Source organism: Sceloporus occidentalis, unplaced genomic scaffold, assembly GCF_023333645.1.
Source record: "Sceloporus occidentalis isolate IW3139 unplaced genomic scaffold, rSceOcc1.0.p SCAF_14, whole genome shotgun sequence".
NCBI lineage: Eukaryota > Metazoa > Chordata > Lepidosauria > Squamata > Phrynosomatidae > Sceloporus > Sceloporus occidentalis.
The window spans coordinates 14,439,874-14,467,057 of NW_028316994.1; the positions used below are offsets into that span (position 1 = coordinate 14,439,874).

General features: G+C 40.3%; 2 protein-coding genes across 2 annotated transcripts; both read right to left on the minus strand.

Moving 5' to 3' along the window:
* Positions 1–265: 265 nt before the first annotated feature.
* LOC149304168 (vomeronasal type-2 receptor 26-like) lies at positions 266–8,537 on the minus strand. Its single transcript, XM_089479703.1, has 5 exons — positions 8,460–8,537; positions 5,944–6,813; positions 5,128–5,355; positions 3,630–3,756; positions 266–1,179 (listed from the first exon to the last, which is right to left on the minus strand). The coding sequence occupies exons 1-5, from the start codon at positions 8,535–8,537 to the stop codon at positions 266–268; spliced, it is 2,217 nt and encodes a 738-aa protein (XP_089335829.1).
* Positions 8,538–11,109: 2,572 nt separating this feature from the next.
* LOC149304169 (vomeronasal type-2 receptor 26-like) lies at positions 11,110–24,995 on the minus strand. The gene is made up of 5 exons (XM_089479705.1): positions 24,750–24,995; positions 22,340–23,203; positions 21,679–21,906; positions 14,602–14,728; positions 11,110–12,285 (listed from the first exon to the last, which is right to left on the minus strand). The coding sequence occupies exons 1-5, from the start codon at positions 24,993–24,995 to the stop codon at positions 11,372–11,374; spliced, it is 2,379 nt and encodes a 792-aa protein (XP_089335831.1). The 3' UTR covers positions 11,110–11,371.
* Positions 24,996–27,184: the final 2,189 nt, after the last annotated feature.

The following is a 27,184-nucleotide window of genomic DNA, read 5'->3' on the forward strand; positions in this document are numbered from 1 at the left end:
CCTTACATCAGCTATGATGTCACAGCTCATTAGCATGTACCTCCCCCCAGATTAACCCTTTGTGGTTCAGGAGAAGTCCCCAAATGACTGGAGGGCCCAGTCATTACAGCATCTCATATTATTTCTGAGATACATACACACAGAGACACACACACACACACACACACACACACACACCACTGCTAAATGCATTGTTGCCATCCATGAACATAGGTACATATCTGAAAGAGACACATTAGAGAAAAGGAGAGAAAGAAGGCAGAAATCAATAAGTACCAGGATTCTTTTTCCTCACCAGCTGGTCCCTGGTGTTCAGTTCAGGCCTTATTAAAATAATGTAGACCTTAGGGATAAAAATGAAAGCCAGCAATCCAGAACTAGAGGCCAAAATGGAGAAGATCTCCACAGCTACCATGTATTTCCCTTTGGTGCTCAGGTAAGTGGGGACAAAGGACACCCAAACACTGCAGAAGACCAACATGCTGAAGGTGATGAGTTTGGCTTCATTAAACGTATCAGGCAACTTCCTGGCAAAGAAAGCAATGGTGAAGCTGATGAAGGCCAAAAGCCCCATGTAGCCGAGGACAATGTAGAACATCATATCTGAGCCTTCGTTGCATTGCACTAGGATCTCTCCCATCTGGGAGTGCATGTCCCATTCGGGGAAAGGCGGAGAGAGGGCCAGCCACACAACACAAATTGCAGCTTGAAGAAGGGATGCAAAAATGATTACTTGCAATGCCAAATGCTTTCCTACCCATTTCCTCATCCTGTTTCCTGGTTTGGTGGCCATAAAGGCTAGAACTACTGTCAAGGTTTTGGCCAAAACTGAAGAAACAGAAATAGAAAAAACTATGGCAAACAGTGTTTGTCGTAGAATGCAAGAAACAGTCCCAGGTTTTCCAATGAAAAGCAAAGAGCAGAGAAAGCAAAGGAACAAAGAGAAGAGGAGGATATAAGTAATGGTCCAGTTATTGGCTTTAATGATGGGAGTATTCTTGTGCTGAAAGAAGCTCCATATTATCACAAGGGTCATCAGGGCAAAGAAAAGAACCAAAGAAACCAAAACAATCCCCAGAGGTTCTTCAAAGGACATGTAGTTTACATATTTGGGGATGCATTGATCTCGATTCCTGTTTGGATGCTGATCATTTGGACAGGTGTTGCATATTTCTGCATCTGGAAGAAACAAACATATTAAAAAAATTTAGTACAAAAAAGAACCCTACATTTCCTATTAACCAAGAGTGGCCAATATTCTGCACTATTATTTTGAATATGATACAGTATTATATTATTTACTAATCATTTATTTATAATATTTATTGTTAGCCCTGGGGTACACCTGTGTCCACAAGCAGAACACTGCCAGCCAGGAAGACAAACACCACTGCTGAGTCTGGAAGAACTTGACAACTGCTGAGGGTCTTCCAAAGAGGCTTTTAATCTTAGTTGCAGCAAATATTTACAATCACAATACAGCAATATTTACATAAATCAGCATAATGCTGTGCCATCAGCCAACATCCACACTGTGAATTGAAGCATTCATCCTTATATACACAAATACAGCTGGGTTTCTAATCCAACCTCCTGCTCGAGTTTCATAAGCTTCATGTCATGAAGCCATGGGGACAATGCAGTTTGCAACTTCTAGGACACATCTCCATGCTCAAGTTGCATCAGCTTCCTCCAAGTCAGCATATCCTCTTTAGTGCCTGAGACATTTTACACTACCTGGGGCAAAAATATACAGTCATTTGTAATCTGCCCTTCAGGCACAAATCCTCTCAGGGAGTGTTACAGATTGCTAATTTCACAGTTCCATGCCCTCAGGTTGACAGTCTAAAAAGACATGACACAGAAGGTGAAAGGAATGGCAGCGGGGAAAGGGATCAAGTCCACCAGATAATGGAGTTCCTCTCTCCCTCCAAGGCCAGGATGGTAGCAGTTAAGATGGAGAGAGGGCCTTCTTCTTATTAGATATATGGGAGAGAGCAAAAAATATATGAACATATACTAAACATATATAAGCAGATTATGTCACACATGACCCACTTCAAATAGTTTGTGTTCAAAAGCAAGTCCCATCATGTTCCATGGTGCTATACTTTCTCATCTCCTTCTCTCTTCAAACCTAATAACTATGGCCATATCATTCCTATATGTGTTTGGGTGTTTGTCTGTATTATCTTCAGCTCCATATGTTGTATTAGTAGATATAACAAAGGCCCAGTACAAACGGGCCAAAAGCACCATGTCAGCACCAAAATTAGAATTGCAGAGCATGTGGCAGCCGCATGCTCTGCAACCCTAATATTTATGGATGGCACCATCTTTATGTGTCACCGACCATACATGATGTGCATGCATGATGCATGCGCAGCGCCGCATCCACACCTCTGGGTACGACGCTTGCATCGTGAGCATGTTACAGTGCGCCAATGGCAAACTGATGACATCCTCCCTGTGGACTGAAGAAACCCACTTTTAATGGGTTCTTTTCGGAGAGGAGCAAGCCCCCATGGTTTGGTTGCTGTGGGCTCCCTCCGGAAGGAGAATGTCCAGCCCCTAAGATTAATACTTCAATATTAATATTAATTTTAAAAAATAAATGGAAAAATGTAATTTTTGTGTAAATATAATTTTGGGGTAAGCATATGGTGGAAATAACAGTAATTTGGGTATAATAAATGAATGCCGATAAGTGAAGCGAGAAAATTTTCTGACGAAGATAATTGGTAGGCTATAAAGGAGAAAAAGGGGTAGTACTGGACTATTTGAGACTTAGTTATTAGAAGAAAGTAAAAGAACTATATCTAGAGTTCTTCCCCAGAAGGGTGAAGAAGACATGATAAGGAAAGAAAAGATAAAACAAAATAAGGGGAGGGAGTGAAATATAAACTATGTATAAAACTGCAAGCAGTTGGAAGTGAACTATATGTTAAATGTATTTTACAAATTGTCAGAGGGACATGTATGTATGTATGTTTTTTTTGTGTGTGTGTGTGTCGTCTAAAGGGGAGGTGGGAGGGAAAAGGTGGAATTGTATGTAATGTGAATGTATAAGTTTTGTGGAAGGGATATGATACCGGCTATGTTATGTATAAAACTTTGAAGAAAATAAATAAATTTTAAAAATATATTAATATTTCCGAGAGCCGGTGTGGCATCATAGTTTGAGTGTTGGACTATGACTCTGGAGACCAGGGTTCGATTCCCTGCTCAGCTATGAACCCCACTGAGTGACCTTAAACAAGTCACATGCTCTCAGTATTCTTGTTCTTGCTGTTGTTCTTGGTGTTGTTGTGTGCCTTCAAGTCATTTCAAACTTATGGCAACCTTAAGGTGATCCTAACTTTGGGGTTTTTTTGGCAAGATTTCTGAAGGGGAGGTTTGACATTGCCTTCTTCTGAAGTTGAGAAAGTGAGGCTCCCAGCCTCAGGAGACTGAAGTTCTCAGTCTCAGGGGAAGGTAATGCCAAGCCTCCTCATGAACAAACCTTGCCAAGAGGATTGCCTTATGGTTGCCAGAAGTCAGGAAGATTTGAAGGCACACAACAACAGAAGTTCAAAACAAAATTATGTCTTTCACAAACATCTTTCTCCATCAGGAAACTCTCAACTTACCTGTCTGATTTGAAATCGTTCCTTCAGGACACTGTGGACAGTCATAACAGCAAATCTCTTTGCCCTCATGCATGATCTTGCTCTGTCCAGGATGGCAAACCTCAACGCATCTGGATTTTGGAGGCTTCTATCAAAAAACATAGGAAAATGTGTTGAGTGAGATCACCTATTTTAATGTTATCCCTGTTTTGGTAAAATTGCTTATCCCCCTCAAGAATTTCCCCTTAAGCCTTATTCATTGCAGAATAAATTGTTTGATAAGGATTTTCCTGCACTTTGGCTGCATCTCTGTGTTGGTGGGACTGCTTGCTCGCATGAGGGAAGAAGTGATGTTGATGGTAGCATTGCTACTGATGGCATTTCCCAGGGCAGACAAGGTTCTTACTGAGATGGTAAAATAAATGAGCCAAACAGCTACTGGGCAACAACAGTAGAAAGGGTGAGGTAGCGGAGGACTTCTCAGTTACAATGGTAGTGGCATTTTGCTACTGTGAGATGTTGTCCTAGGGGATAGTTTAGCAGGGATTATGGGCCACCAAAAAGACAAATAAAGGATGTCTAGGGTAAATTAACACTGAACTACATCTACAAGCCAAAATAGTTAAACTGGGGCTTCTTTACTTTGAATTTTTCATAAGACAATCTAATTGATTAACAGTAGTGAATGAGTAAGGCTATACTGTTGTTGGATTGATTCAATCAAAGAAGCCAGAGCCCTGCACAGGCAAGATTTGAGCAGTTGACTCAGTTGATGGCCAGGGTTCTCTGAGTTCTCCTATTGATGGGGTCACTATAAGTCAAAACTGACTTAACAGCAAACAAAAACATATATGTATCATTTCTAAAACCAATCAAAAGAATCAATGGAAAAGGAAAAAGGGAAAAATGAAAAAGAAGAGAAATTAGAAAGGAAAACACCATGAGTTAAAAAAGAAAAGTTACAATGACAAAAAGTTCCAGAGTTCCAACTTTCTCTATGGTGCTTCTAAATGTTGACCTATAATTTCTTACTTTTCCAACCAGCAAAAACAAAAGTAAAAACCTTCATACACTTCTTCTATAAATTATTAAACGTACTGTTATCATATCCCCACCCCATCCCACCATTTTTTGTTCAGCAAAAATGCAGTCAAATTAATCCTCAACTACCATGAGAAGCCAAAATGAACAGCTGATGACAAATGATTGTCAGGATTTTTAAAGGTCTACTATTAACAGTGTAGGGATGAGACAAAGTTGACTTAACAGCAAAACTACAACAACAAATGATTTCTCAGCTTGGTCTTCCACTACATGGGCTTCATTCAGCAGGATGTGCTTCTTTTACAACACCTAGGAATAGGTTAGAATTTCATTTCAAATCATTTTTAGCATAATTTTACCAGTAAAGAACAATGTAAACATGGTCTCAAATAAGGATTCTCATGGATCCATTCAACAGGAATCTTTTGCACTTACACATTCCTTGCAAGAAAAGAGAAATCACAGCTAATCGTACCTGAATAAACTTGTGATTCCACAAAATAGAATTTTCATGGATAAGGAAGTCTTTCCCTTCAGGAGCCCGGAGGTCACTCCGTCCAACATGAGAGCTGTGCAGGGACCGATTGGGGAAGGTGACTGTGTTGAGGATATCATATCCAGTTCCCAACTCCCCATTCTCATCAAAAAATATTTCCTCTCCAGCACTATTGTTGAAACGAACATGTTTCAGGAAGGAATGAAGCTGAAAGGGAGTTGGAAAGATTTTTAAAAAATCAAGGCAGTGGTAGAGAAAGAGATTGTTTTGATTTCTGTGAAATTTGTGGTCTTCATGTCTTATGTACTTGGTAATATCATGCATAATTCCCTCCTTCTTAGTCACATGTGATGGACTTTCATTGTATACAAGAAAACACCTAGCATTTTGCACCTATACCCAGAAAGTGAAAAAGGCACAGAGAAAGGTGCCTGCATTGGCATTCTTAGCAAGAGTACATAGTCCATTGTAAGTAAAGAGCTGTTAAGTGAAGATTCTGTTAGGATATTGAGGCACCAGAGGGGTCTTTTTCCTATTTGTGACCACACATATCAGTGGGGTTCGTTACAGTATGAGCAGAAGGGCCTTAGAGAAGGGCAAGAGATGCTTCATAGAGGACATAGTGCACTGAAAGTACCAGAGCTCTTAATAATTCACAAGTGAAGATTCTGTTAGAGTATTCAGGCACCAGAGTGGGTTAAAGGGGGTCTTTTTCCTATTCGTGATGGCTCACATGAGTGGGAATCATTACAGTGAACAGAAGGGTGTTAGAGAAGGGCAAGAGACTCTTTCTACCTGCCAGGGTTGGATGTTCCAAAGGTTCCAGGTGGCTCCATCTCCCCATCCTTTATGTTTCGATCTTGAAGAAAGCATGGCATGAAGAGCATGGGCGATGGCATAAACAGCATTGTAGATACTGTAACTCTGACCAGACATCCTCATTTCAAAGACAGATTTAGGGAGGCTGCTCAATTTCTCCTCCCCAGTACAGTTGGTTGCATTTAATACATATAAATCATATTGGGGAAAAGAGCATCGAAAGGCACTGGTCCAAAGGACAGCTGCAACATAATGACGATTTTCCCTTGGATTTATTTTGCTAAGGGATTTTTCATAGCCTTCTACCTCTTTTGTGGGCAATGCAAAGGACAGAGTGCCATTGAAGGATTTGGGAGTGAAACTATCACTGAAGAATATGGAAGTAAAGTCCCATTGAGCGGTGATTAGCCAAACCTTCTCTATTGGCTTCTTTCTGTCAACCTCATTGACAATCAGAATCAGTCGCAAAACTTCCATAGATTGTGCATCCCCATGAACAAGAATCACATTGGTATCAGTCAATGAAAGAATAAAATGGATTCTTGCCATTTTATCATGAACCTCCCCTGTTTCTCCTTCTGATGTTATCCAGTTCTCTTTCACTATTGGGATAATTTCCTTAAAGGCAAAACAAATGCTGTTCTGGAGCAGCCAAGGAACAAGTGTCCTCAATAATGCTTCCCCACTGTCATCATCTGAAACAATGAGGCCAATCCAGGTCCATCCAAAATGCTTCAGCAGCTTGACAATCCCAACATACTGAACCCTTTCATTTGGGATCATTCGGTAGACAGAAGGGAACTGAGCTTTATCTTTCAATGCAGGGTCAAAGGAGCCAAAACTGAGCTGAAGAAAAAGACAATTTTCTTTTGAGAGAAATTTTGGTAAGGGTAACAGACATCTCACACTATGTTGTGGGACAGATAGAAATACCAGAGTTTACTATATGATGTAAACAAAAAGCCACAGGTGAGTTTTCCAAAACATTGTTGGTCCAGAAATCTGAAGCAGAGAGAAAGTGGTGTGAACACCTTCTTTTTCACTCCTATTTAACTCTCTCGGAGATTTCTCCTGGCCATAATTAACAAAGCAGTAATTTTAATTTTATCCACACTTCAGTTCCCTTCAACCTTCTGAGAGGCAAACTGGAAGAAAAGGTTACAAAGAAAAAGCATCGTTTACCTCATCCCAAACTGCCCCTCTCCATTTGTAAAGTCAATTGAAGATGGTTCAGATTGCCCCATAGAAGAACATGTTCTCAAATTCAGAGTGGAAAGGAGTGTTTTCTGGGATGTCTGAGCTGGGTATGTTTAGCCTGGAGAAGAGATGTTATGTTAGCCCTGTTTAAATATTTTAAAGGATGCTATATTAAGGCTGGAAAAAGCTTGGTTTCTGCTGCTCCAGAGGCTAGGACACAGAGCAATCCATTCAAACTACACTAGAAAAGATTCCAGCTAAACATTAGGGGGAGCTTTTGATAGTAAGAGCTGTTCAACAGTTGAACATACTCCCTTGGAATGTGGTTTAGGTCCTTTTTAAAAAAGGTTTTCAAACAGAGACTGGATGGCTATCTGTCAAGGGTGCATTGATTGTGAGTTCCTGCATGGCTTAATGGTACTATGATGCCATGATTCTATGATTTCCCTGTGTCTTCTCTCTTGATGTTATCCCATTTTCTTTCACTATTGGAATAATTTTTTTAAAGGCAAAACAAGTGCTGCTCAGGAGTAGAGGAACAAGTGTCCTCAATAAAATATCTCCATTGTCATCATCTGAAATAATGAGGCCCATCCATGTCCATCCAAATTGCTTCAACAGTGTGACAACCACAATGTATTGAGCACTTTCATTTGGGATCAGTTGGCAGACAGAAGGGAATGAGCTTTGCCTTCCAATGGAGGGTCAAAGGAGCCATAAGTGAGCTAAGGAGAAAATCAATTGTCTTTTAGAGCTAACAAAACAACTCTAATTCTTCAACATAAATTATTATTCTGACATGTCTGGGAAGATTGAAGGTAATAATTTTAATCTGGAAGATACATTGTTGAAGGAAACAGCCACCTTGCAGTAAATTCTGGGACAGACAGGGATAGCAAAGAGCTAACTATATGATATATGCAAAAAGGCACAGTTGAATTTTCCAAAACATTGTTGGTCTAGGAATTCCAGCCAACTCTCTGAAAGGCAATTTGGATGGTGGATGTTAGGGAGAAAAAGGGGAAAAAACATTTTCTACCAGTTTTTCTCATCTCAAACTGCCCTTCCCCATCTGTAAAATAAATGACATGGTTCAAATGTGTTTTGCCAGGAACATGTACATATTTTTGCACACATTTTCAGACTCAAAAACGAAAAGTTTGTTTGCTCAGAGCACTGAGTGGAACTTTTCACTCTCATCAGTTTGGAGGAACTGGGCAGATTGTGACCTAAAATGAGATACTATCTTTAACCCTCCAAATCACTGCTTTATTTATACAGCTGAAGAAACATACCTGGGCCATCTTATAGATGTTCAAGATATGAGGCATGTGCTTGGAATTGTGAGAGGAGAGACCACCAATGACCGCCATTAGCTTGTACTTTCTTTTGCAGATATAGTTAAGGGGATTCCCATCTCCTGTGAAAAGGAGACTTATGGTCCCAAAACATGTTCCCATTTCATTGAGAGCTTTGTGTATCCAGTGTTGGCCTAATGTGCGATTAGGTAAGAGGTGGGCATTTTGGTTGATCTCCTTCATGGCAAATTGAAAGACAAAATACTGGTGGCAAAATTTTGGCAAAGTGCTGCAATGAGATGTTCACACAATCTGAATATTGCCACATACCTCAATGCACCTTTACATCTTTTGGAAAGAAGTACATAAAATCTGAGTTTGACTTGTATTCAAACACAGTCATATTTAATAGAGACTTCCTTAAATTGGTTGCATTTCCTCTTTAATATACTTTATTCTATATTACATTTTTTCCTTCTGGTTGATAACTCTAAACACTTCTGTCATGTCTGGTGACTTTTCTCTCTTTTTTCTCTCTTTTCTTCCTTCCTTCTTTCTCTCCTTGCAGTTTGGACAATATATTAATTCCAAACTGAACACATTTGATTAAGAAACATGCACTCTTTTTTTTTTCCTATCACTATGAACCCAGCAATATAATTCTTCCTTTAAAAGAAATATGCTTCCCTATTAATGTGACATTTTATATTACCCCACCATTTTTTGTTGTTGTTGTTGACTTCGACAATTTCCTCAGAAATGTATGAGAATTCTGGCAACAATCAATCCTTCCTTGTTTAGAATCTATGCAATCTGCCTTGAACACATGTCTTTGAGTGTGCAGAAATTTATAAGCAAATCTGCAGTGTAATACTAATACTAATACTAATCATTTTTATTTTTATTTATTTATATTTATATTTAGCTATCACATTACAGGCAAAACACACCAAGCCTTAGCTGTAAACAAGATATAAAGGTTCAGGAATTTTGTCTCTTGAACAGTATCGTTTGGCACCATATTGCCAGACTGAAAGATGAAATCCAGTGTTTTAAACTACCATGATGCCATCAACCTCCACCTGTTGTTGAATGTATTGCTCTCTATATGATGAGGAATCACAACGTCCATCATCCCTGGTCTTTTTACATGCTGGGCAGGATAGAAATTACAAATCAACAAGATTTGGAAAAGTAAATGTTCATCAGAAGCATAGTTACCAGAGACCTAAATGAATGAAGCCATTTTTCTAGATTTGCATGAGTACATTCAGTCACAGATATCTTTTAGACCAATGATCTTTCAATATCAATTTTAGACCAAAGACCCTTCAATATTACTTACAAGGCTCTTCCTCCCTTAACAGGGAGTATGTTAAAAGAAATCTCTTTATGATCAGGAGCAAAAAAAGAGACAAATTCACCAATGACAACATCCTCATGAGTTACAGCTGAGATACTTTCCACCTTTGTCTTCCAGTCACACACAGATTTCATCTTCCTGCCTGCGTGATATGGGAATTGGAGCAACAAAATGATCAGCAGCAGAGGCATCCACCCAACTAAAGGTAAATCGTGGCCCCAGCCACACCTGCATGCAATCATTTGGACAATCAGATGTATAGAATAGTGGTGGTACTACCAAGACCCACAGTTACCAGTCTAAGCTTTCAATTAGCCTGAAAAGCTGTATGGTTGAAATAAATTTTACACTGCCCTCAGATTCAATAAACTCCTGTCACTGTGTCTAACCAATTGTTTTGAAATGAGACTTTATACATGCAGCAGTGTGATTCAGTACATTTGGCCGGTTGACTCATTTGTATTGCTTACTTTCTGTTAGCCACGAGCTACAATTGCTTGAATCAATGATTATGATCATTACAGGGAAGATAATTGCCTTGCCAGAATTCTCAACTGAAAATGACCAGCAAGGAATTACATGCTCAGTTACAATATACTAGATAACATGGATTTAAGTAAATTTCCCTCTGAGATGCCAACTAAAACAGAAGTTCAGTCCCTGCAATTAAATCGTGGTGCGTGTATGTATGTGTATTCTATATTGTTTAACTATCAAGTAATAGATCTTTCCAATCTCAAGTTCTTATTCCTTAAAGCTCTCAAGAAATTGACCAGAGGTGCTTTAATCATCTTTAACCTGGTAAACTATTTAAGGAGCACTGGCCTTTTAAAAATTATTTGTTCTATTTATTCTGTTTGCTTTCCTTTACTTTTAAAACACACCTCTAATTTAAACCTCCCTGTTAATGACCTCAGTTCAGTAGGCCATTAGCACAATGATTCTGGAAGAGATCTAGTTGTTGTTCTTCTTTTTGTGTTACTTCAGGCCATTACCTACAAGCTTTTATATCAATATTCTCTATTCCAAATAAAGCTTTTAAAATATAATGGAAGGAAAATTAGAACACAAGGCAAATTGAAGGAATCCTTTGTTATGTATAAAGTTGAAAGTGTCATTTGCATGATCCAGAATAACCAAAAATGTGCATTTCTTTATTATTTGTTTTATTTTAATTATACCTCATCTTTATCATGGTACAAGGTCCAAGGTGACTTAAAAGAAATTATGACAAATCACAGGTAAAAGATATTTGGTACAACAAACACTAAATAACACCTATTACAAAATCCATACTAAAGCAATTTAGTAACCATTTCCATGGTCTTCTTCAGAGATTTTTTTTTTCTTTTTGCACTTCTTAAGAAACTGTGAGGATCCCTTTAATGTGGCTTGGAGAAATCTTGGACAATTCTGAAAATTCAGTAAAAGCATCTCATATTATTTGGGAGCCACACACGCTGGTAAATGCATAGTTGCCATCCATGAACATAGGTATATAACGGAAAGAGACCCATTAGAGAAAAGGAGAGAAAGAAGGCAGAAATCAAGTAGTACTAGGATTCTTTTTCCTCACCAATTGGTCCTTGGTATTCAGTTCAGGCCTTATTAAAATAATGTAGACCTTAGGGATAAAAATGAAAGCCAGCAATCCAGAACTAGAGGCCAAGATGGAGAAGATCTCCACAGCCACCATGTATTTCCCTTTGGTGCTCAGGTAAGTGGGGACAAAGGACACCCAAACGCTGCAAAAGACCAGCATGCTGAAGGTGATGAGTTTGGCTTCATTAAAAGTATCAGGCAACTTCCTGGCCAAAAAAGCAACACTAAAGCTGATGATGGCCAGAAGTCCCATGTAGCTGAGAGCAATGAAGAACATCACATCTGAGCCTTCATTGCATTGCATTAGGATCTCTCCCATCTGAGAGTGCTTGTCCCATTCTGGGAATGGGGGAGAGATAGCCAGCCAAAAGGCACAAATAAGAGTTTGAATGAGAGATGCATGAATAATGACTGAGAATGCCAAATGCTTTCTTAACCATTTCCTCATCCTGTTTCCTGGCCTGGTGGCCATGAAGGCTAGAACTACTGTCAGGGTTTTGGCCAAAACTGAAGAAACAGCAATAGAAAAAACAATGGCAAATAGTGTTTGTCGTAGAATGCAAATGATAACCCCAGGCTTGCCAATGAAGAGCAAAGAGCAAAGAAAGCAAAGGAGCAAAGAGAAGAGGAGGATACAAGTAATGGCCCAGTTATTGGCTTTAATGATGGGAGTATTCTTGTGCTGAAAGAAGCTCCATATTATCACAAGGGTCATCAGAGCAAAGAAAAGAACCAAAGAAACCAAAACAATTCCCAAAGGCTCTTCAAAGGACATGTAGTTTACATATTTAGGGATGCATTGATCTTGATTCTTGTTTGGATGCTGATCATCTGGGCACTTGCTGCACATTTCTGCATCTGGAAAAAGCAAAGATAGTATTATTATTTTTTTAATACCAAAGAGAATCCTACATTTCCTAGTATAACCAAGAGTGGCCAATATTCTGCACTATTATTTTGAATATAATTCAGTATTATTTCATTTACTAATTATTTATTTAGAGTATTTATTGTTAGCACTGGGGTATACCTATGTCCACAAGCAAAACACTGCCAGCCAGGAAGACAAATACCACTGCTGAGTCTGGAAGGACTTGACAACTGCTGAGGGTCTTCCAAAAAGGCTTTTAATCTTAGTTGCATCAAATATTTACAATCACAATACAGCAATATTTACACAAATCTGCATAATGCTCCACCATCAACTGACATCCACACCACCACACTGTGTACTGGATGGCATCTCTCCTCTGAATGCCTGTCTTAGGGCGGTAATGGACTGGATGAGGGAAAACCGACTCAAGCTGAATCCAGGTAAGACGGAGGTACTCATTACAGGAAACCCAAGCCCAGGTATGGAATTATGTCAGCCAGTTCTGGATGGGGTCACACTTCCCCTGAAAGACTCTGTCCGCAGCTTAGGGGTGCTCCTTGACTCGTCGTTTCACCTGACAGCTCAGGTAGATGCGACAGTCAGGAGCACTTGTTATCAGCTTCGGCTGATACGCCAGCTGCGCCCCTTCCTGGAGCAGGGAGACCTTGAAACAGTTGTACATGCGCTGGTCACCTCTCGATTGGACTTCTGTAAAGCGCTGTACATGGGGCTACCCTTGTGCCAAGTTCAGAAACTTCAACTTGTACAAAATATGGCAGCCGGGTTAATTTCAGGTACTCGTCGTACTGATCACATAACACCGGTTTTGAAATATCTTCACTGGCTGCCAATTAGTTTCCGGGCAAGGTACAAGGTGTTGGTGATTACCTTCAAAGCCCTACATGGCTTGGGTCCAGAATACTTAAGAGATCGCCTACTTCCATACTGTCCGTCCCGCACTCTAAGGTTCTCAGGGAAGAATCTACTTCAGCCAATAAAATCTAGGCTAACTTCAGTCACCCAGAGGACCTTTTCCATTGCAGCTCTGAAGCTATGGAATGACCTGCCGAAGGAGATCCGTGACATTTCTACTCTTACAGCCTTTAAGAAGGCTCTTAAGACGGATCTCTTCCGGCAGGCCTTCCCTACCTAGTTCTACTCCCCATTTACTGTGACTTATGTCACTCTGTCCACCAATTCTTCTCTTAAATTTAATGAGAAGAATTAAATTAAAATTAATAAAAATAAAATCCTTGCCTCAAGAAGAAGAGCCCTCCCTCCATGACATCATCATCAGACCTGGGAGGGAATGAAAAAGAGAGGCCCAACTTCCATCAGGCCTAACTGTGAATGTTCTCACTTTAATTTTATTGTATTTTATTTATTTATTGTATTTTATTTTATTATCTTTATTTTTACTGTTGTAACCCACCTGGATTCCTTGTGACTGGGCGGGCTATAAATAAATCATTATTATTATTATTATTATTATTATTATTATTATTATTATCATTCATTCATTCATTCATTCATTCATTCATCCTTGTATACACAAACGCAGTTGGATTCTGATCCAACCTCCTGCTCGAGTTACATCAGCTTCCTATCATGAAGCCACAGTGACAATGCAGTCTGGAACTGCTATGGCTCATCTCCATGCTCAAGTTGCATCAGCTTCTTCTGAGTCAGCATTTCGTCTATAACCCATTGCATGCACTTTAGACATTTTACACTGCTTGAGGCAAGTTCTCTTCCTGAGAATTCTAAATACCCCTCCTTAAAACTGCCAATACCAGAATGCAACAGGAGGCAGCTAGAGCAGTCAAAGTGGAATTGTAGCACTATAAGAGTATAGTGTGATAAACATCTTTGACTCTAGAGACCAGGGTTCAGTTACCTGCTCAGTTGTGAAACCCAAAGGGTAACCTAAGACAAGTCACATGATCTCAGCCTTCTTGTTGTTGTTTTTGTTGTGCCTTCAAGTCATTTCAGACTTTTGGCAACTTTAAGGTGACCCTACCATTGAGTTTTCTTGGCAAGATTTCTGAAGGGGAGGTTTGCCATTGCCTTCCTCTGAGGTTGAGAAAGTGAGGCTCTCAGCCTCAAGAAACTGTGGTTCTCAGTTTCAGGAGAAGTTAATGCCAAGCCTCCTCATGAACAAACCATGCCAAGAGGATTGCCTTAGGGTTGCCATAAGTCAGAAAGACGTGAAGGCACACAACAACAGAAGTGCAAAATAAATTATGTCTTTCACAAACATTTCAAATGTCTTTCCCCATCAGGGTACTCTCTCAACTTACCTGTCTTATTTGAAATCATTCCTTCAGGACACTGCAGACAGTCATAACAGCAAATCTCTTTGCCCTCATGAATGGTCTTGCTCTGTCCAGGATGGCAAACCTCAACACATCTGGATTTGGGAGGCTTCTATCAAGAAACACAGGAAAATGTGTTGGGGGAGACCACCTATTTTAATGTTATCCCTGTTTTGATAAAATTACTTATCCCCCTCAATAATTTTCCCTTAATCCTTATTCACTGTTGAATTGCTGCTGTGAACCTCTGGTGAGAAAATGTTTGATGAGGATTTTCCTGCACTTTGACTGCATCTCTGTGGTGCTAGGTCTGCTTGCTCTCATGAGGGAAGAGGTGATGCTGATATTAGCACTGCTACTGATGGCATTTCCCAGGCAGACAGGGTTTTCCTGGGATGGCAGAATAAATGGCCATTGTAAAACCGCTGTTTAAAAAGCCCTCCCTAGACCCCCTGATTTGAAGCAATTATCGGCCTGTTTCGCTGCTGCCCTTTTTGGGGAAGATGATCGAGAGGGCAGTTGCCATTCAGCTTCAATCGGTCTTGGATGATACTGATTTTCTAGACCCATTTCAAACCGGCTTCTGGGCGGGCTATGGAGTTGAGACTGCCATGGTCGCCTTGGTTGATGATCTCTGTCTGGGCATGGACAAGGGTAACATGTCCCTGTTAGTGATCTTAGATATCTCAGCGGCTTTCGATACCATTGACCATGGTATCCTTCTGGAACGCCTGAGGGAGTTGGGTATCGGGGGCACTGCGCTCCAGTGGTTCCATTCCTACCTCTGGGGTAGATTCCAGATGGTGCAGCTTGGGGACGTGTGCTCCGATAAGAGGGCACTTACATCTGGCATCCCTCAAGGAGCCATTCTGTCCCCCATGCTATTTAACATTTACATGAAACCGCTGGGAGAGATCATCCGGAGACATGGGGCGAGGTGTTATCAGTATGCTGATGACACCCAAATATGTTTCTCTGTGTCTCCAACTGATGCAGTGACCAGGGATGGCATCTCTCCTCTAGATGCCTGTCTGGAGTCGGTAATGGGCTGGATGAGGGAAAACAGACTCAGTTTGAATCCAGAGAAAACGGAAGTACTCGTGATAGGTTCCCTGGGCCCGGGGATGGAAATTTGTCCACCTATCCTGAATGGGGTCATGCTCCCCCTGAAGGACTCCGTTCGCAGTCTGGGGGTGCTCCTGGACTCGTCGCTCCACCTTACATCTCAGGTGGATGCGACGGTCAGGAGCACCTGTTATCAGCTTCGGCTGATACGCCAGCTGCGACCCTACCTGGGCCGGGGGGACCTTGAAACGGTGGAACATGCTCTGGTAACCTCTCGGTTGGATTTCTGTTATGCGTTCTACATGGGGCAACCCTTGTACCAAACCCGGAAGCTTCAATTAGTGCAGAACATGGCAGCTAGACTGGTCACTGGATGCCCCAGGACCAGCCATATAACACCTGTTCTATAAGATCTACATTGGCTGCCCATTTGCTTCCGGGCACAATACAAGGTGTTGGTTATCACCTATAAAGCCCTAAATGGCTTGGGCCCAGGGTACTTGGAGGACCGCCTCTCCCCATATAATCCGCCCCGCATTCTCAGGTCGGCCGGAAAGCAACTGTTGAGGGTTCCAGATACGAAATATTCTGCGACTGCACAAAGGGCATTTTCCAGCTCAGCCCTGCAGCTCTGGAACTTTCTTTCCAGTGAGCTCCGCTCGGTTACCTCCCTTGACTTATTTAGGAAGAGGTTAAAAACCTTCCTCTTCCAACAGGCTTTCCCCCAGACAATGTAATACCTGCTCTCTCCCCGTTGCATCGTTGCACCTGCACTTTATGCTAGCTATTGTTGTGATTTTAATCTGTAAGCTTTTTATCTTGTTTTTAATCTGTATTATTGTATTGTTCGGGTTTTTTATGGATACTGTTTGCAAAATTGTACATTTGTTGTACTTCTGTGTAACCCGCTTTGATCTGCAAAGGAAAAGTGGGCTATAAATAAACAGATTATTATTATTATTATTATTATTATTATTATTATTATTATTGGGACAAACAGCTACTGGGCAACAACAGTCGAAAGGGTGAGGTAGTGGAAGATATCTCAGGGATAATAGTAAAGGCATTTTTCTAATGTGAGATGTGCTCCTAAAGGAAAGGTCTGCAGGTATTATGGACCACCAAAAAGACCTATAAAGGATGCCTAGGGCACATTAACTACTACAAGCCAAAATAATTAAACTGATGCTTCTTTACTTTGAACTTTTCATAAGATGACCTGACTCATTAACAATAGTAAAGGAATAAGGTTATGCTGCCTACAGATAGATGCAACTCTAGTGCTAACTGATATATACCAACAAATATGGAAAACAAAGAGGTGGGCAACAGGCTGGAAATGCTCAATATACATACAAATCCACAAGAAAGGAGACAGAAAAGACTGCAGCAACTATAGAACAATAGCACTAATCTCACATGCAAGCAAAATAATGATCAAAATTCTGCAGCATAGACACCAACCATACGTGGAGAGAGAAAATCCAGAGGTGTAAGCAGGATTCAGAAAAGGAAGGGGTACTAGGGACCACATCACAAACATACAATGACTAATGGAGCACACCAAAGAATTTCAAAAAAGCATGTATTTCATAGACTAAAGGAAAGCATCTGCTTGTATAGATCACAAAAAGCTCTGGAATGCACTCAAAGACATGGGGGTGCCACTACATCTGATAATCCTGATGAGAAATATGTACTGAGGACAAGAGGCCATTGTCAGAACAGAATTCATGGAAACAGAGTACTTCCAATCAGAAAAGGGCTCAGGCAAGGCTGCATCCTATCATGCTATTTGTTTGATGTATATGCTGAAAACATCATAAAAAAGCAAATTAAAATCAGAAAAAGGAGGGATTAAAATAGAAAGAAGCAACATTAACAACCTAAGATATATGGACGACACAATATTATTAGCAGAAGATATTCAGGAATTGGAACAGTTAATAAGACAGGTCAAACATGAAAGTGCAAAGGCAGGTCTGATGCTGAACATAAAGAAAACAAAAATAGTAACCACAGAAGAAATACACAAATTCAATCTAGAAAATGAGGAAATTGAAATAGTTAAAGATTCCCATATCTAAGATCAAACATTGACAAGAATAGAGACTGCAGTCAGGAAATAAGAAGACTATGAATGGGAACGGCAGCTATGAAAGAACTGGAAAAGATACTGAAGAGCAAAGACATACAACTGAGCACTAAAGTCAGAATTATTCAGGCCATTGTATTCCCAAGTACCATGTACGGATGTAAAAGCTGGACAGTGAAAGAAGCAGACAGAACAAAAATCAACTCATTTGAAATGTGTTACTGGAGAAGAGTACTTAGGATACTGTGAACTTCCAAGAAGACAAACAAATGGGTCCTAGAATAGAATAGGCTCTGGGTAGGAAGCTGAAAGAGATGGATGCCCAGGTTGTCATCTCATCTCTTCTCCCAGTTGAAGGGCATGGTCCAGGAAGGGAGAGGAAAATAGCGGATGTGAACAACTGGCTCTGTAGATGGTGTTGCCAAGAACAGTTTGGATTCTTGTACCATGGGCTGTTCCATGAGGAGGGACTTCTGGCAAGGGATGGGTTGCATCTCACACCAGTTGGCAAAAATGTCTTTGCCAATAGTCTTAAAAATTTGATTAGGAGGGCTTTAAACTGAGTTATATAGGGGAGGGAGGCAGTATTCTGGTATGCAAAAGGGCTGGAGAAAATAGTCAAACTGTCATAGAGGGAACAGGACAAACAGTGCAAGGACCCAACAGTGGGAGGCAAAAATGTTTGCACAGGCAGCAAGAAATGGAACACATGGCCTTTAATGTCTCTACACTAATGCACAGAGCATGGGTAATAAGCAAGATGAACTCGAACTCCTAGTACAACAAAGCAAATATGATATAATAGGCATCACTGAAACCTGGTGGGATGAGTCTCATAACTGGAATGCGGAAACAGAGGGGTATAACCTTTTTAAGAGAAACAGGCCAAACAGGAAAGGAGAAGGAATAGCACTATATGTCAGAAATATTTACTCCGGTGAAGAGATCCAGGACATCAATACTGTCAGCCAGGTGGAGAGCAGCTGGATAAAAATTAAAGGGGAGGGAAACAACAAGGATGTTATGGTGGGAGTCTACTACAGACCCCCAAGTCAGACTGAGGAATTGGATTATATCTTTCTAGAACAGATGACCACACAGTCAGAAAAGAGAGATGTAGCAGTGATGGGCAACTTCAACTATCCTGATATTTGCTGGAAGTCAAACTCAGCAAAATCCTCAAGGTCTTGAACATTCCTCACTTGCCTGGAAAACTATGTCATGGTCCAAAAGGTGGAAGAAGCAACAAGGGGGTCAGCTATTTTAGATCTGATCCTAACCAACAAGGATGACTTGGTTAATGGGGTGCAAGTGGTGGGATCATTAGGTGGAAGTGACCATGTTCTCCTGGAGTTTGTTATACAGTGGAAAGGAGAAGCCAGGCATAGTCATATACGCATTCTAGACTTTAGGAGAGTGGATTTCAGTAAACTTAGAGAAGTATTGAGGGCGATCCCATGGTCAGAAATACTAAAAGATAAAGGAGTTCAGGACAGATGGGAGTTTCTCAAAAGGGAGATACTGAAGGCACAATTTAAAGCAGTTCCAGTGAGAATGAAAAATGGGAGGTGTCTCAAGAACCCAGGATGGATGACTAAGGAACTTTCAACTGAGCTAAATTTTAAATGGAACATGTATAAGAAATGGAAAAAATAGGGAAATCACCAAAGAGGAATTCAAACAAATAGCTAGCCTGTGTAGAGGTAAAGTCAGAAAAGCTAAAGCACAGAATGAACTCAAGCTTGCTAGAGAGGTTAAGAACAACAAAAAGGGCTTTCTGGATATGTTTGCAGCAAAAGGAAGACGAAGGTAATGGTAGGACCACTGCGTGGAGAAGATGGCAAAATGCTAACAGGTGACAGGGAAAGGGCGAGCTTGTTTTCTGCTGTTCCAGAGATTAGGACCCAGAGCAATGGATGCAAGCTACAGGAAAAGAGATTCCACTTCAGCCTTAGGAGGAACTTCCTGACAGTAAGGGCTGTTCGACAGTGGAACAAACTCCCTCGGAGTGTAGAGGAGTCTCCTTTTTTGGAGGTTTTTAAGCAGAGGCTGGATGGCCATCTGTCGGGTATGCTTTGATTGAGATTTCCTGCATGGCAGAGGGTTGGACTGGATGGCCCTTGTAGTCTCTTCCAACTCTATGATTCTATGTTTCTATTCTATGATTCTATGAATAGATCAGACCAGCTCTCCTTGGAAGCTAAGGAGCTCGACAGACCACCCCTAAAGGGCGGGGCTGGAGGTGTCCATTTTTGCTGCTGAGCAATGCCCTTCCGCAGCAGATACCATGAGTGCACACTGTGGTGCGCCGATGATGCAAGCACAGTGCTGCGACGTGCAGACATGGTGCCATGCTTGCGACATCATGGCGCCCCCCGTGTGGACCGGAGCCTGCCATAATGGTGCCACCGCTGCACACTAGGGATCGGCAGCATGTGGTTGCTCTGTTCTCCCAAACCCTAATTTTGACTCAGTCCACTGCAAAGTAGCAGTCTGATCTGGGCCTAAGATCATTAAGTTGAGACTATCGTACTTTGGGCACATCATGAGAAGGCACAGATCACTGGAAAAAAGAATAATATTAGGAAAGGTAGAGCGTAGAAGAAAAAATTGAAGACCACAGAACAGATGGATAGTCTCGATGAGGGGGTTATGGGCAAGGGCTTGCAGGACCTGGGCAAGGCAGTGGAAGATAGGGGTTCTTGGAGACATCTCATCTACAGGGTCGCCATGAGTAGGAAGCGAATCAAAGGCAGCTGACAAAAACAATCAAGGAAACCAGAGCCCTGACATGGCAAAATTTGAGTCGTTGATACAACTGATGGCCAGGGCTCTCAGAGTTCTCCTTTTAATAGAATTGCCATAAGTCAATGCTAACAAAAAACAGTAAACAAAAACATATATGTACGATTTCTAAACCCCTTAAAAAATATCCATAGGGAGTCTCCTTCCTTCGAGGTCTTTAAACAGAGGCTGGATGGCCATCTGTCGGGGCTGCTTTGATTGAGATTTCCTGCATGGCAGATTGGGGTTGGACTGGATGGCCCTTGCGGTCTCTTCCAACTCTACCATTCTATGATTTTATAAAAGGAAAAGGGGAAAAGGAAAAAAATTAAAACGCAAACACTATGAAAGAAGAAAGAAAAAGAAAAAGAAAAGTTAGGTAGAGATAATTTATATAAATAACAATAATTTACAAAATTCCAACTGTCTCTATGGTCCTTCTAAATCTTGATTTATAATTTCTTACTTCTCCAGATAGCAAAATCAAAAACCTTCATGAACTTCTTCTATCAATCAAACCTAATATTATCATAGTATTTAATACTTCCACTTTTTTTTCTTACTTTTTTTTTGGTTGAGCAAAAAGGCAGTAAAATTAATCCTCAGCTCTCATGAGAAGCCAAAATTACACCACTCTTCTATTTGAAAGTTTTCATAAAATGGATTGACTCGGGGAAGGGGGGTCAGTAAAGGGCACAGTAGTAGGGGAAAAACAAGACCATAGTATAATCATAGTGATTCGGTGAAGGAATCCAGAGTCCTAAATTTACAAGATGTGAGCAGTTGATGACAATTAGCAATCAGAATTTTATGAGGTGTCCTATTATAAGATAAAGCTGACATAACAGCAAAACAACAACAACAAATCATTTACAAGCTTGAGATTCCAGTACATACACTTGCAGTCAGGAGGATGAGCTTTTTTCTTTGTTTTTTCTTTTTTTACAAAGACCTAGAGGTCGGTTAGAATTTCATTTCAAATCATTTTTAGCATAATTTAAACATTAAAGTACAGTTTAAACCGGGTCCCAATTACGGATTCTCAAGGATGTGTTCAACAGGAATCCTTTGCATTTACACATTCCTGGCAAGAAAAGGGAAATCACAGCTAATCGTACCTGAATAAACTTGTGATTCCACAAAATAGAATTTTCATGGATAAGGAAGTCTTTCCCTTCAGGAGACCAAGGATCACTCCGTCCAACATGAGAGCTGTGCAGGGACTGATTCAGGAAGGTGACTGTGTTGAAGATATCAAATCCAGTTCCCAACTCCCCATTGTCATCAAAAAATATTTCCTCTCCAGCACTATTGTTGAAACGGATGTGTTTCAGGAAGGAATGAAGCTGAAAGGGAATTGGAAAGTTAACAAAAAATCAAGGCAGGGGTAGAGAAAGGGATCACTTTGATTACTGTGCAATTTGTGGACTTCATGTCTTATGTACTTGGTAATATCATGTACAATTCTCTCCTTCTTAGTCACATGTGATGGACTTTCATTGTATGCAAGAAAACACCTAGCATCTTGCACCTATACCAGGAAAGTGAAAAAGGCACAGAGAAAGGGGCCTGCAGGCTATTGGTATTCTCAGCTAAAGGACATAGTGCTTTGGAAATACCAGACCTCTTAATAAATCACAAGTGAAGATTCTGTTAGTGTATTCAGGCACCAGAGTGGTTTAAAGGAGGTCTTTTTCCTATTCACGATCACTCACATCAATGGGAATCATTACAGTATGGACAGAAGTGCATTAGAGAAGGGCCAGAGACTCTTCCTACCTGCCAGGGTTGGATGTTCTGAAGGTTCCATGTGCGTCCATCTCCCCATCCTTTATGTTTCGATCTTAAAGAAAACATGGCATGAAGAGCATGTGCGATGCCATAAACAGCATTGTAGATACTGTAACTCTGACCAGACATCCTCATTTCAAAGACAGATTCAGGAAGGCTGCTCAATTTTTCCTCCCCAGTACAGTAGGTTGCATTGGTTACATATAAATCATATTGGGGAAAAGAGCAGCGAAAGGCAGTAGTCCAAAGGATAGCTGCAACATAATTTTCAGTTGGATTTATTTTGCTAAGATATTGTTCATAGCCTTCTACTGTTTTTGCTGGTAGTGCAAAGGACAGAGTGCCATTGAAAGTTTTGGGGGTGAAAGAATCCTTGTAGAATATGGAGGTAAAATCCCACTGAGCTGTGATGATCCAAACCCTCTCTATTGGCTCATTTCTCTTAACCTCATTGAAAATCAGAATCAGTTGCAAGACTAACATCGACTGTGAATCCCCATGAACAAGAATCACATTGGTATCAGTCAATGAAAGAATAAAATGGATGCTTGCCATTTTATCATGAACGTCCCCTCCTTCTATCACTGCTGCTATCCAATTCTCTTTCACTATTGGAATGATTTCTTCAAAGGCAAGACAAATGCTGTTCTGGAGTAGCTGAGGAATGAGTGTCCTCAATAAAACTTCCCCACTGTCATCATCTGAAACAATGAGGCCAATCCAGGTCCATCCAAAATGCTTCAGCAGCTTGACAATCCCAACATACTGAGCCCTTTCATTTGGGATCATTCGGTAGACAGAAGGGAACTGAGCTTTATCTTTCAATGCAGGGTCAAAGGAGCCAAAACTGAGCTGAAAAGAAAGACAATTTTCTTTTGAGAGGTAACAGAAATCTCTCATTGTTCCTCAGTATATATTATTCTTCTAAATATGTGTGACAAACTATATTGTGGAGGTAATGGTTTTGAACTAAATGAAATGTTGGTAACAGACATCACACACTATGTTGTGGGACAGATAGAAATACCAGGGGACTATCTATATGCTGCATGTAAAAGGCCACAAGTGAGTTTTCCAAAACATTGTTGGTCCAGAAATTTGAAGCAGAGAGAGCATGGTGTGAACACCTTCAGTTTCAATGCCATTTAATTCTCTCAGAGATTTCTCCTGGCCTTAATACTCAAACCAGCAATTTTATCCATGCTTCAGTTGCCTTCAACCCTCTGGGAGGCAATCTGGAAGAGAAAGGTTTTAAAGAAAAAGAAAACTTTTCTACCATAGTTTTCCTCATCCCAAACTACCCCTCCCCATTTATAAAGTCAATTGAAAATGGTTCAGATTGCCACAGAGAAGTAGATGTTCTCAATTTCAGAGTGGAAAGGAATGTTTTCTGGGGTGACTGAGCTGGATATGTTTAGCCTGGAAAAGAGAAGGTTAAGACATTAAAGGATGTTATCTCATTGTCTATCACGACTGGAATAATTTCTTTAAAGGCAAAACAAATGTTGCTCGGGAGTAGCCAAGGAACAAGTGTCCTCAATAGAATATCTCCATTGTCATCCTCTGAAATGATGAGGCCAATCCAAGTCCATCCAAAATGCTTCAACAGTGTGACAATCGCAATGTATTGAGTACTTTCATTTTTGATAATTCAGTAGACAGAAGGGAACTGAGCTTTACCTTTCAAATGCAGGCTCAAAGGAACCATAACTGAGCTAAGGAGAAAGTCAGTGATCTGTTTAGAGCTAACAACACATCTCTCATTTTGTGTTCCATATAAAGTATCCTTATAACACACCTGGGAAGACTGAAGGTGAAGGTAATGATTTTGACCTCGAAGATATGTTGCTGAGGGAAACAGCCACCTTGCACTAAATTCTGGGACAGACAGGGATAGCATAGAGATAACTATATAATATCTGCAAAAAGGTACAGGTGAATTTCCCAAACACTGTTTGTTCAGGACTTTGAAGCAGATTGGACATGATGTGGACACCTTCAGTTACAATGTCATTTAACTCTCTCAGAGTTGTCTTCTGGCCTTAATTCACAAGCAATTTTGTCCACACTTCAATTCCCACCAACGCCCTGAGACGCAATTTGGATGGCAGATGTTATAGACAAAAAGGGAACAGTATTTCTCATCTCAAACTGCCCTTTCCCATTTGTAAAGTAAATACAGTAAAAAATAGTTCAAATGTGTTTGCATGCCAGGAACATATACATATTTATGAACATATTTTCAACCTAATAATTGAAAGGAAAGCTTGTTGAGGCCACTGAGGGGAACTTTTCACTTTCACCAGTTTGGAGGAAATAGGCAGGTTGTGACCTAAAACGAGTCATCGTCTTTAACCCTCAGCAAAACTGCTTTACTTAAATAGCTAAAGCAACATACCTGGGCCATCTTATAGATGTTCAAGATGTGAGGCATCTGCTTGGAATTGTGAGAGGAGAGACCACCAATGACGGCCATTAGCTTGTACTTTCTTTTGCAGATATAGTTAGGAGGATTCCCATCTCCTGTGAAAAGGAGACTTATGGTCCCAAAACATGTTCCCATTTCATTGAGAGCTCTGGGCCTCACATGTTCCCCTAGAGTGCCATTCGGTAAAAGATGGGCATTTTGGTTGATCTCCTTCATGGCAAATTGAAAGGCAAAATACTGGTGGCATAGTTTAGGCAAAGTGCTGCAATGAGATGTTCACACAATCTGAATATTGCCACATACCTCAATGCACCTTTACATCTCTTGGAAAGAAGTACACAAACCTGAGTTTGACTTGGATTCAAACACAGTTATATTTAATGGAGATGGACTGAAACATTTATACTTAGCAAGTCATGACTCATACAAATTTTATTCAGTCAATGGCCTTAAATAAATATCTAGATCCACATCTTGAAGTCTTCCTTAAATTGGTTGCATTTCCCCTTTCATATGCTTCAGTCTAAATTATATTTTTTCCTGACTGATATGTCTAAATGTTTCTGTGATCCCTGGGGACTTTTCTCTCTCTCTTTCTTTCATTTATCCTTTCTTTCTTTCCTTCCTTCCTTCCTTCTTTCTCTTTCTCTCCTTGCATTTTGGACAATACTGTATATTAATTCCAAACAGGCACTCTGCCCCTATTTTTTCCTTTTTGTTATTATTATGCATAGAGCTATGCAATTCTTTGTTTAAAAGAAAGATGCTCCCCTTTTAAATATATTGCCCTTTCTTTTACCTTGAATAATTTCCTCAGACTTGTCTGAGAACTCTGGCAACAATCATTCCTTCCTTCTTTAGACTCCATGCAATCTAACTTGAGCACATGCCTTTGAATGTGCAGAATTTTATAAGGAAATATGCAAAGTGCCTCAATACATCCTTCATCCTTTCAGCTACCAAATTACAGAACGTTAACATTTGGAGCTCACTTCCATAAGGGCTCTAACCAATAATGAGACAATAAACCAGGAACTGGGTTGTACATCTGTGGAATGCAAGTAGGGTTTGTCATGACTGAGTGATAAATGATAGATTTAAAAACCTCTTACTTCTAGCATGGCAAAAGGAGGTTTCATCTGCTTTTGTCCTGGGTATGCTTTTTCATTCCCCAGAACACATACTTTTAAAAAAACAAATTAATGGAAGGAGATTAAATCTCATACAGGCAAGACACACCAAGCCTTAGATGCAAACAACATATAATGGTTCAGGAATTTTGTCTCTTGAACAGTATCGTTTGGCACCATATTGCCAGCTTGAAAAATGAATTCCAGTGTTCTAAACTACCATGATGCCATCAAGCTCCAGCTGTTGTTGAACCTATTGCTCTCCATATGATGATGAATCACAATGTCCATCATCCCTGTTCTTTTTGCATGCTGAGCAGGATTAAAATTACAAATCAACAAGATTTGGAAAAGTAAATGTTCATCAGAAGCATAGTTACCAGAGACCTAAATGAATGAAGCCGTTTTTCTAGATTTGCATGAGTACATTCAGTCACAGAGATCTTTTAGACCAATGACCTTTCAATATCAATTTTAGACTAAAGACCCTTCAATATTACTTACAAGGCTGTTCCCCTCATAACAGGGAGTATGTTAAAGGAAATCTTTTTGTGATCAGCAGCAAAAAAAGAGACAAATTCACCAATGACAACATCCTCATGAGTTACAACTGAAATACTTTCCACCTTTGTCTTCCAGTCACACACTGAATTCATCTTCCTGCCTGCATGATATGGGAATTGGAGCAACAAAAGGATCAGCAGCAGAGGCATCCACCTAACTAAAGGTAAATCTCGGCCCCAGCCACACCTGCATGCAATCATTTGGACAATCAGATGTATAGAATAGCAATAGTATTACCAAGACCCACAATTACCAGGCTAAGTTTTAATTAGCTTGAAAAGCTGTGTGGTTGAAATAAATTTTACACTGCCCTCAGATTCAATAAACTCCTGTCACTGTGTCTAACCAATTGTTTTGAAATGAGACTTTATACATGCAGCAGTGTGATTCAGTACATTTGGCCGGTTGACTCATTTGTATTGCTTACTTTCTGTTAGCCACAAGCTACAATTGCTTGAATCAATGATTATGATCATTACAGGGAAGATAATTGCCTTGCCAGAATTCTCAACTGAAAATGACCAGCAAGGAATTACATGCTCAATTACAATATACTAGATAACATGGATTTAAGTAAATTTGCCTCTGAAATGCCAACTAAAACAGAAGTTCAGTCCCTGCAATTAAATCGTGGTGCATGTATGTATGTGTATTCTAAATTGTGTAACCACTAAGTAATAGTTGAACTGATGCTAGACCTTTCAGATCTCA

Bases quoted from the DNA above. Each gene is read 5' to 3' on its own strand.
- LOC149304168 (XM_089479703.1), bottom strand. From the start codon at position 8,537: ATGGCGGTCATTGGTGGTCTCTCCTCTCACAATTCCAAGCACATGCCT. The intron at 6,814-8,459 runs GTATGTTTCTTC...CTTTTTCTTCAG, and splicing joins ACATCTATAAGATGGCCCAG to CTCAGTTTTGGCTCCTTTGA. The intron at 5,356-5,943 runs GTAGAAAGAGTC...ACTCCCTTTCAG, and splicing joins GGAACATCCAACCCTGGCAG to CTTCATTCCTTCCTGAAACA.
- LOC149304169 (XM_089479705.1), bottom strand. From the start codon at position 24,995: ATGAAGGAGATCAACCAAAATGCCCATCTTTTACCGAATGGCACTCTA. The intron at 23,204-24,749 runs GTATGTTGCTTT...CTTTCTTTTCAG, and splicing joins ACATCTATAAGATGGCCCAG to CTCAGTTTTGGCTCCTTTGA. The intron at 21,907-22,339 runs GTAGGAAGAGTC...ATTCCCTTTCAG, and splicing joins AGAACATCCAACCCTGGCAG to CTTCATTCCTTCCTGAAACA.